Here is an 11,478-nt window from a genome sequence, read left to right on the forward strand (position 1 = left end):
ATTTCCAAAAAGACTTTCCCTTTTGCCCCAAAACATCGATGGTTTATAAGTAAGACAAAACATTGGGTATTAGAAGCATCACTTAGTTAATTGAGAAAACTAGAGCATTAGTCTGTAAACTTTAGCCGAGTTGGAATGTTGGCCATTGAACAAAAAATTCATGAGTATTAGTTCATGAACTTGTCACAATGTGGTGCAGTACTGATTTTTTTTGGATAACTTTGTTATAACTTTCATCCCTTATCTACTCTTTTAAACCTTTTATTTTGTATGAAAATTTAACGATGTTATCTAAAAGGATCGTTGCTCTACATAATAACAAGCTTAAGAACTAATACTCATAATTTTTTAATGAATTTTTAATTTAGAGGCTAACTCACCTATTGAACCAAAATACATAAACCAATACTCCGATTCTCCATAATTAATTAACTATCCTTTTGAGATGTGCATGCTAACCAAAGCCACACTTTAACGTATGAACAAACCAACTTATAATTAAATCCAAAACTTCATCATGCCTCATCGGATCATGTGCGTGATGAATTAGGGTTTGTGTGTGCCATGCACCACCAACAGGATAATAATTGTGATGAAAGCAATGTTGCGGGGAAGCATGTGCTCTAATGGTCCTTTTGCAGAGGGAGGGATTGCAGTTTAGGGTTAAGAGAAGTGGAGGTCTTTCACTTATGAAAACGAAAGTAACTTAATTTGGTTTACTCTTTGTCCACTTTATGTCACATCCCAGCCCGGGTCCCCATCACATTCGGGCTCGACTCCACCGTAGCACGATATTGTCCGCTTTGGGTCTCCACCACGCTCTCACGGTTTTGTTTATGAGAACTCACACCAGAACTTCTCAGTGGGTCACCCATCATGGGATTGCTCTCGCACGAACTCACTTAACTTCGGAGTTCTGATAGAACTCGAAGCCAGTGACCTCCCAAAATACCTCGTGCTAGGTAAAGATGGAAATATACATATAAGGCTTACATGATCCACACCCCTCAACGATGTGGGATCTTACACTTTAGGTCATCTTTCAACCACCACAATCGGATAACAGCAGAACCCAACAGCGACGCAAATATTCCCCTTTAAATGTATCAATTATATCTGGCAATAAAGACGTGGTTGTCTTCTTTATACTAGTATTAATCAATGTGTTCAACACATTTTTAAACTCAAATAGGAAAATAAAATAAAAAAACACCACGTTTTTCATTGTCTGTGAAGTTTGACTCTCATTGTTCATCGGTTGTTTTAGTTAAGGCGGCTTTAGTTCTGTAATTGAAAGTGGTTTAAGTTCTCTAACTGAAACGTGCGGTCTTATGTCCATAATAATCATGCATAATATTATTTTTTTTCTTGACAAAAAACGATAAATTGATATTTCATTGATAATCAAAACAAATACAGAGGTGCTAGTTGCGTACAATGCTCAAGTGACTAAGAAAATGTATAATTATGCACAATCTTAACATAAAACAATTGGTTTTGATACGGGGACTAGTTAAGTTCTTTTTTAGTTCTCTAATTGAAAAGTGCAGTCTAATGTTGGGGTGATCACAAAGCATGATATAATATGATTGGACAATAAGTTTATAATTTCGAGTATTACATTAATACACGAAACATGTATCAATGCATGTTTATCTCAAAATATTTCTCAATAAACTAACGCATAGGAAGTAGAAATATGATTAATAGAAGGATAATGCTTGCATTCCCTCTTTGGGGATGAGCTCATTCCTCCACTTGCAGCTAACGTATCTTCATCGTAGAAATCTCATAATCACAACCGTTGAACGGATAATGTTCTTGTGTCCCCCCATGCATGGGGAGACTTACTTGTCGCCTCACTTACGATTAACGAATTATTTACCGTCCGAACATCATGATTGAAACTGTTCATTCTCTTTATCATAATCTAAAGATTATGTATGCAAACAATCAGTCAATTTGGATATTGTTACCCATTTATATGCATAGAATAAATGGACGATTCACCATGAGGATGCTACTTGTTACCAAAATCGTTGATTGGTTTAACACGTATGGATGACTAAATGATTTCCAAATTGAATAATGTTTTGCAGATGTGATCTTTAGATGATAACAAAAAGAATGAACCGTTCTGATTATGATGTTCGGACGGTAAAGATTCATTAATTGTAATTCGGGGGACAAGTAAGTCCTCCATGGGGTACACAAGTATTATCCTCGTTGAATTCCTTAAGATTCATTTGAAGATCATTCCTACGCAAAATAGTTCGAATTGAAGTTCGTTTAGTCATCCAAGTTTATCAAATAAATCTAAGGTGTAGGTATTAAGTAACATATTCATGATGAATCGTCCATTTATTTGATGCATTTGGATGATTCGAATGATTTTTTGTATGAGTGATCTTCAAATAAAAATTAAGAAATTGAATAGTTTTGATTATGAAATTTTTATAGTGAAGATACGTTATCTGCAATTGGGATAATGAGGTCATTTCGCCAAGGGAGAACACAACTTTTTAGATTATTCTGTATCCAATTAGATTTTGGATTTAATCATGATCACATGGAACACTCTAGGTTTTCATAGGTTTTTTGAGTTTTATGTTTTTATTTTTATACAGGCCTAAACCGTTCATTTTTTTTAACTTGGGAGGATGATTTTTTTAATGAAGATCTTAAAAACGATTTGGATTATGAAAAAAAATTATGGAGTAGACCCAAACGCATGGTTAACGACATATTAAGTTACTAACTAATTATCGTTTGAGCAATCTTATATACATTACACCAAAATAATGGGGGATATGAGCTATTCCGCACAATGGGTCAACATGACAATCTAGTGTTAAACTTATCATTCACAAGAGTTGAGTAACACTAAAGTGTAGTAGTAGTTTAAAAAGACAATTCAAACTCAGTCGCATCACCATATTATATGTATAATCTTTGAAAAGATTTCTCATCTCTCATCGATTCCAGAAAGTAATGTTTGACAATTTATCTTGTGTTCCTATCATATCTTGTGTTCCTATCGTTGTGTATGCTAAAATACGAGGGCCAAACCAGAAGAACACATATCTGATTGATCTAAATATTTCAGAGTGGGTTGTGTTGGGACCAGAGAACTGACTGGGCTGTGAACGAAACTAACTCAAGTAACAATGAAAGAGTATAACTCTGGTCTGCAGTAGAGCCCATACAACTCCAAGGTCCAAACTATGTTCCACTACCACCTAAGATGTGAAGAGATTACTCAAAGCATATTTGAAGTGCGTGTTAGCTTGAAGACAGTTGAGGTTCTATCATATGACTAATTCGCAAACGTGTGCGGGGCAGCCTAACTTAGCCTCACGAGAGAACAGACTCGAAGAGAGTAGAAATAAGGTAGCTGCACACCAGCTGATCATTTCTATGTTTGGGATTAGGCTTGGCAGGAGCATCATCATCATCAGCAGGAAGCTCAGCGTCAGGCGCAGAAGATGAGCCATCAACATGAGAGAAAAGATCATGACCAATCAAGAAGGGACGCATCTGACACGTCCAATTGAGAAAATTGGTCTCTGCAAGCTTGAAGAATTGAGCCACATTAGGTCCAGAAGGAAGAGATGGAGCGAAAGAGGAAGAGGAGGCCGCTGCCGTGGGAGGAGACGGAAAAACAAGAATTTAGGAGGGGGGCTATGCCACACTAGGGTTTGCAACCTTAACTCTCAGATACCATACATAAATTATAAACTTGACAATTATATTCATAGCACAAAGGCCCATATATACAATCATGTATACTTGACAGATAAGTAAGGATCTCTACAAATCAGAAATACAATCAGACTTAAATTACAATAGTAATTCCTAAACCTTAGGGGAGACGGTTTCCTTGGACAAGACTCCTCTAACACATAGTTAAGGTTATATCATAAAACCTATTGGTAATATGGATAATAACTCGGCTACTTATTGAAATTGGAGCACTGTTAACATGCCTTTTCTCAAGGGCAACCAGTTTCCAAGATGTCCTCAATATTCTCCGGAAACACTCTTTGGAAAGTACACTTTCTTGTCCTTTAAACCACGTCTTCTCTGTGTGGGCGTGTGAGAAGGGTGGGTTCAAACTTGGGTGCATGGGGACGGAAACTTGCCTTGATTAACCAACCTAGCCTACATATAAACTAATATACGGACTATTCACAAACAATCTAAAATTCATCCATAATTTCTTCAAATTCTTCCCTAACAATTCGTCAACCATCTAATTTTCGTCTTCCTGATTGATAGTTACATGTACACTGGAAAGGGAAGAAAAACAAGAAAAAAGATAGAGAATAAGAAGCCTGGTTTGGAATGATCAGCCATCAATTTTCTGCCAAACAATACAGGCAGCTAGAGCATTAGCTGCTCCATGATTCTCATGACAAAATTTTTGTGGACGCTCAGGACCACATCATTTCTGAAGAAGCTCTTATGAAAATATGAGACCTCGTGTATTTTAGTCACATTCGACTCTACATTGGTTTCACTAGTCGTGAGAGCTGCTCTAATTAAGTAGTCGTAGGCAAGTTATTCTCCTACTAAAGAATTCGATCTCCACTTCTTTGATTCTTATCCATTGGATTGACTACACAGTTTAGGATTTGGAGTCAACCCGCATCCACAAACGAGAACTAGAACCAGAAATAAAATTAGGAGCATGGGTTGGGATTCAGGCATGGACGGAGCCAATGAAGGCTCAGTGGGGGCAGATGCCCCCACTCAAGTAATTCGTTTGTTTAGTTGCAGACTACAATTATATAATATACACGGATTATCTTTGAAGAAAATATATGTATCTAATATCCAACATACATTCATTCTACTTATACTCCATATCAAATATTATATGAGCAATAGTGCTCTTGTTCTGTCATTCAAACCGAAAAAACCCTCTCCCGCCTATCATGTATTTATATGAGCAATAGTGCTCTTCTTGCGTATAACCATATTATAATAAGATTTTTTTAGTTGATTTCGGTTGCCCCTACTGGAAGAAATTTCTGACTTCATCCCCGGATTCAGGTACTGATCCATCTGAGATTGAAAAGCCTAAACAATAACAAGAGCCACAAGGAGGACAATGACATGCGCATAAAAGTTATAAGGTAATATTGTGACGGATCAGCTATCAGCTTTTTTACGCTGAAAGTACGTTGTTGAACACAACGATTATGAATAGCATCATCACAATTAGTTAATAATGAGACGTTCGCTCCATAAACGGGCTATTGCTCGAGTAGTAAAATTGTAATGATAGTTTAGGTGGAGCTAAAGAGAGGAACCACATTGTAAGAGGAATGGGCAATGGATACCCACAGATACTCCACCACCGCGGTCACCACATTGTAACAAGGTAAAGAAATCGACTTTGAACTCAAAGACTTTATCGATAAAATGAAGACTGGATGTCATGTCGTTACAGACCAAAGGATCATAGACATTGTATCTACGAACTATACTATTACTTGTATACAATGAAAAAACAGATGCCAAATATTGCATAACTCAAAACTAATTATAAATTTCAAGGGATAACTCAAATCCATCATAAAACAAACATAAAATTTTCGTTATATATCATCAAAAGGAACAACAATATGTTAGGTCATGAGCTTCGTCGTGATCACTTCTTCATCCCGACCGACCAACCAACCAAACCTGTACACCAAATCTGAGCTCAAACTGAAAAAGGCAGGGGAGAAATCAGATGGACCAATGTGAACGGTGGACCTCATGTTGCGGAAGAACACTTGCTAATAATAGAACCAGGAAACCAAATTATATATGTCCTTCCTACTTTGGGGCAGATCATAGCACTGGCTTTCTTTGTTAAAAAAGGAGAAATGATAACCACCAACCTTTTTCCTCGTCCTACGCATGTTTAATCCTGTTTATTATTTGTGTTTGATTTATTTGATTCGATAGCCAGAAATAAAGAGCGGCGTGTAGGAGAATTAAAATAAAGTTGAAAGAAAGGGATCTACTTTGGCTGGATGCTCTATTATTTGCATTTTACATGGACTATTTTGAGAGAGGTACCTGTGGAACGAGAATACGCTATATCTGCCTCTGATGGCACTTTAAAACTCTCCCTTAAGCTGCAGACTGGTTCTGCAAGGAAAAATTCGGATAAGCATGTGGTACAACTTCAGCCTTTTTGGCTACCCTAGAGGTCTCAAAACCGAATTAAAACAAATTTTGCTCAAATTTTGGTATTTGATAGTAAATTGTAAATAAAAGGATAATTTACCTTAGACTTTATAATAGTTTGGCTGTCCTTAAAGTACTGATTTGGATGGTTAATTCCAGCGTCGCATGATGAACCATGAATAGCTTCGAACGTCAAGGTGCATGCCAGCTGATGCATACGTAACGTGACCAAGTATTCCACATTAACATCGTGTTAGAACAAAAACAACTTGGAATAATTTTTATGCATCTAGTAACATTTTCACCTGATAATGTTTGTTTTTAACTTTGTCCATTACATCTCCAACTGCTCGGCCAGTAACTCCCATTTTACCAAGAGCTGCTCTCAAGTTCTCTTCACTGTCACAGAAATATTTTTAAAAAAAAGTTAGATTTGCCATGAGCAGGGCGACGAGATTCGACTAAGTATGACGAATAAAAGGATATGGTTGATCAGCCAATGTATGTATCACTACTTTAGCTGAAAGCCATTGAATTACTAGAATAAGGCACTGATATAGTTGGGTTTTTTGCTGTGGCAGTTCTATCCCATATAATACAGCCGGTAATGTCGGAAAGGCCAAGTTAAATATCATCCAGATGAATAAGGAAAATTTTTATTATCAAAATTACCTGAAATATCGATATGGGCATCCATGATGATCTCCTACACCAGGAGTAGATGAGATGATTTTTTGACAGGAGTAAGGCGTGTAATCCTGCAATGTCAAAAATTGAACATATTTGATCATGATCAGAATGCACAGCATCATATATTTTAAGTATTTCTTCACGCGTACTTCCAGTTTTCTAATGGTATTTTTACCAAAAAGGCTGTACATCTAAGAACAAAATCCAACAGCAAAACGCTTCTACAACAAGCAATAATTATGTAGTGGTTTCAATTTTTTTGAATATTTTTCATGAGTCCAGTTTTGATCATTGATCTGATTCTAGACATAACATCGCTCAAAATTCTTGCTATTTGAGTAAAAGAATATAGCATCTTGAGACTCTTGAATCTTAAGTATGATGTCTTACCGTTCTTTTCCCCTCTCTTCCATAATTGTGGCGTATGCCATATGAATATTCTTTGTCAAACCTTTCAACACCAACCTATACAAAGATCAAGTACAAAGCATGGAATCAAATAGCAAGTGAGTCACAAGGAACAGGAAAACATCGACTTTGGAACTTTGAAATTTTGCAACTTATCCTTTCATCATACATGGATAATAACTATTGGAAAAAAATTCTGTGCCCCATGTGATGATTAAGAATGAGTAGATTAAATACTTCAGAAACAACACTCACTTTTTGTGAGAACTCAGCTTTCCAAAACGCAAGGGCATCATCCAGCTTCAACCCAACACCCTACAGAGGTTAATAACAAAATTTAGCCAATAGGGAAAGAAGATCCCAGAAAGACATATTCATGATTCTTTTGATAACTTTTACAGTTTGTCATAGCAAGGTTGTGAGTATAAACGTCAGCTGACAATTTTCATGCACCAAAATGCACCACAAAAACCTATAAACTACATAATATATATATATGTGTGTGTGTGTATGTATGCCATTGTGCATTCTCCAAAATCATCATTCGCAATTCTGCAACCTTTTCACCACAACAAGGCTGTATGACTTCCAATAATTTTGAAAACTCTAGTCGCGAACTTGCATACAGACATATAAAAGCACCAACATATACCGCCAACAAAACCCAATAAGTGGTATACGTTGGTGACTGGTATCTAACATCTATGTAACCATGCATGACATGTACGAATGAAAATGAGAAACATAGGAACAGATATTTGTTAATGATGTGGCAAATTTAAATTGAAACAAACAGCACAAGTTGTCTTGATGCCCAACATACCAATTACACAATGAACAGCACGTATGATCATGGAATAACATGTTACCACAAAAAAGACAGGACAGAAACCAGAGAGTGATGCGGGTTGTAGGATACAACCTTGAGAAAGAGACCTAGTTGCATTCTCCCTCCATGCTTTAAATGATGATCCTCTCTCAACTGCAAGCAAGTAGCATGAGTAAAACAAGAGCAAAGGCGATTTAAAAATCTTCATAAGAAAAAAGAAGCTGAGAAGAAAAATTTAGCCATTAAAGTCTGACTAATCATTGCCCAATGTTTATACCTTTTCAAATAGGTGGCGCATGCACAGAGGAAATGAGCTCTTAGCTGCATCATCAATGTCTTTTAACGAAATCTGACCAAACTCTTTTGGCTACAGAGGCAGTCAACATAGAATAATTAACTACAAATTACATGATCGATACCTATGGGTAATAGATGAGCTAAAACATGTAAAGAACTACCTCAGAATAGTCGGGGCCCAGGTAACTTGAGGATAGGGCTTCAACAATCTAAACAGAAATGAAAGGAAAAGAAATGTCAAGAAGCTAACTTGGAAATAAATGCCTACTTCAAAATACAAGGGTCAGGATCCGATACTCACAGGAGTCAACCGATCCTTCTCTTGTTCTGCTATAGTTGTTGTCCATTTTCTGCATTCAGAAAGTGCAACTTCAGATATTTTAAAATCCAAAACCTCATGCATTAGATTGTCTTGACAGAAGATAAGAAATAGTAAGTAACATAAGATATAACCAATGAGCTTTGAATTACAAATAGCCAACAATAACCTGTTTGTCAAAATAAGTGCCTTTGATAGAAGACTGCGGAACTGTGTGGCAACAAGGGAAACCACCTATTGTTTGGGAGAGAGAGGAGCAAATAAACATAAATAAATCAATGATAATCGTCACTTTATAGGTATATCGTATATGCAAGAACTAATAGAAAGCATTAACTAAACCTGATTTCTAGCTATATATGCATGCCCCTTACTGATGAATACTCTACGACTGGCTACCAGTTCTGGGACTTCTTCAAACGGTACCTTAATGGAGGGGTAGGATAATAAGAAATTAAATAAAGAATAATAAATGATATAAAAATAACACATGACGTAAATTGTAGGATTAGTTCGAATTTTAAAATTCATTCAATAATTTATTTTTCTTAACAATTTACTTCACTAATGAAGCAACACATGCAATAAATCAAAACCAACTGAAAATGTATTTGTGGCCGAGGACAACATTGGACCCACAGGAACCTCATTCCCATACTCCAATAACGAAATAAACTATGATCAAATAATAAATTAAAGAATGTACAGTTGAAAAAGGAAGAATGAATCAAAGATAAACACACCTTGAAGAAGATATCACTAGCTGCAAAAATGCAAGTAGAGGAGAAAAATTAGAATATGGATAACAGCGAAGGAAAATGCAGATAATCAATTTTTTTAAACACGTTCTGAAGCAACAATGAACATGTCTTCTAAAAAGGTAAATGAACATGCCAAATGCAAGACCAAGACGTAACAACATGCCATAGACACTCCACTATTGCACACACCCAGATATTAGAACATTTAAACAGTGCATGTGAGTATAATTAGGAAAATTCACTACTATAAAAGTAATGCACAACTTATTGACTCCAGCATTGCAAAGTGTTATAAAATATGCGCCCCTACCAGTTGGTTGAGATTGAGCACCGAGCGAACGCGAAACCTGGACCAATTTATCTAATACACTCTGCAAGGGAAGATAAACTTACATGATGATTGCAGCATATACCAAGAATTTTAAAGGGTTTGCAAAGTATGAAACTGATAAATAAATGCTGAAATGGTCTTAGTTTCAAATGCACATTTTCTATATTGAGCACATCATATCGTAAAGGCTTTAGAAAGTATGAGGCACATAATTACCTCGAGTTCAGAACCACCAACTGCCTTGTATGGAAGATCAAATTCTTCCATGAGCGCCCTCTGAATACCAAAAGCAGAATATTGGTCAGAAACCGACCAACGGAATGTGCCAAGCTAAGTGTAGATTACCTGAGGTTCAGGTTGTTCGTTCATAAATCGGTAACGAAATAGGGCAGTCTCCATGGAAAGAAACCATTTTCTCAGGTCCTCCCTAAAATGCAGAATAAAAATTAAAAACATAAAATAAGATATAATAAGGAAATCTTTTAAGAGAATAAAATGTTACAAGTTCTTACGTTCTGCAATAAACTAGCCGAAGAACAAAGTGCGATATTATGTCCTTGTTGACGACCTCAGATGCCTGAGGATGTCTCATATTTGTCTTCCATAGTTCTATTGCCTGTAAAATGCCAAAATGTTAATTTTCTAAAAGGGTGCAATAAGGGAAATGAAAAGAATTTCAACCTGGAACTACGGTTTTACCAATTTCTGCATTTCGTCATGTTTCTTTCCGCGTGATAATCCATCAGATATCCCTTTAAGCACTGCATACAGCAGTAATTTCCATCAACATAACTCTCGAGATATATGCTGGGCAAATGCTAAACCCATATTCCCTCCAAGATCTGAATCCTCTCCGGTAAAATGCATCAAGAATCAAGTTTCCTAGTTTTTGTTTGATTCCGAAAAGGGATTCAAGGCCAACCGAAACTGAAATGTGGATCTATACTAAAATCAACTGCAAAAGCATTTCGATTTTCCCATCTCCCAAACAGTCACACTCCAGCATGAAAATAATCAATCTTTTCAGCATTTTTTACCTTAATAAGAAATTTACAAGCTAATCTGAAAAGTACAAGACCGTGTGCCAATCTCATTCAACCCCATCCCGAATATGTGGTTCTTTAATTTCACGCCCTAAACGGTGAAAGGTGCAAACTTTTGGTGTAATCTATTAACTTAGCTCCAGAAATGTGTTTCGCTTTTGCAAAATTTTCTCATGAACCATACAAAAACCAAAAATTAAAAGATATCCCCAAAGTTTTGAGACAAAAATTGAGCAGTGAAACGGAAATTACAAAGGTTCTCGATAGGAAAATTACCTCGGAGGCGATCGAGGGCGAAGAGCTCGAACTCTTCTAGACGAACTTCAAGGGCGGGAGAAGAGCGGTAGAGAGGGAGGGTCGGGACGACTTCCTTGACGAAGGATTTCCTCTGAGATCTAACGGCTTGCATTTTTGCTCCTCACTCTCTCTCTCTCTGTGTCTCCGGTGGAAGTGAGAAATTATCTCCAGTGGGCCACGGCTCCAGTGTGAGTTCTTTATCTTCTACTTGCGCGCCAAAGAAGCCGAGCAAAGAAAAATGGCGGGAAACAGTTACTTACATTGCGTTCCATGCGCCTTTTGGGCTTTCTCTTAAATAGTATAGACTCAAAAAGTCGGGC

The 11,478-nt window shown here is 36.7% G+C and overlaps 1 protein-coding gene across 2 annotated transcripts; it reads right to left on the reverse strand.

Moving 5' to 3' along the window:
* Positions 1 to 5,400: 5,400 nt before the first annotated feature.
* LOC126596518 (probable DNA primase large subunit) lies at positions 5,401 to 11,373 on the reverse strand. 2 transcript variants are annotated; one of them, XM_050263124.1, is made up of 20 exons: positions 11,138 to 11,373; positions 10,518 to 10,579; positions 10,331 to 10,434; positions 10,164 to 10,245; positions 10,035 to 10,094; positions 9,798 to 9,858; positions 9,470 to 9,489; positions 9,069 to 9,152; positions 8,896 to 8,960; positions 8,709 to 8,757; positions 8,569 to 8,616; positions 8,388 to 8,477; positions 8,204 to 8,263; positions 7,537 to 7,596; positions 7,264 to 7,338; positions 6,856 to 6,941; positions 6,489 to 6,582; positions 6,284 to 6,391; positions 6,073 to 6,144; positions 5,401 to 5,715 (listed from the first exon to the last, which is right to left on the reverse strand). In XM_050263124.1, the coding sequence occupies exons 1-19, from the start codon at positions 11,268 to 11,270 to the stop codon at positions 6,127 to 6,129; spliced, it is 1,359 nt and encodes a 452-aa protein (XP_050119081.1). In that variant the 5' UTR covers positions 11,271 to 11,373; the 3' UTR covers positions 5,401 to 5,715; positions 6,073 to 6,126. The 2 variants fall into 2 exon arrangements, with proteins under 2 accessions (XP_050119081.1, XP_050119082.1); XM_050263125.1 differs by having other exon boundaries at positions 5,401 to 5,904.
* Positions 11,374 to 11,478: the final 105 nt, after the last annotated feature.

The sequence above is a fragment of the Malus sylvestris genome, chromosome 13, assembly GCF_916048215.2.
Source record: "Malus sylvestris chromosome 13, drMalSylv7.2, whole genome shotgun sequence".
NCBI lineage: Eukaryota > Viridiplantae > Streptophyta > Magnoliopsida > Rosales > Rosaceae > Malus > Malus sylvestris.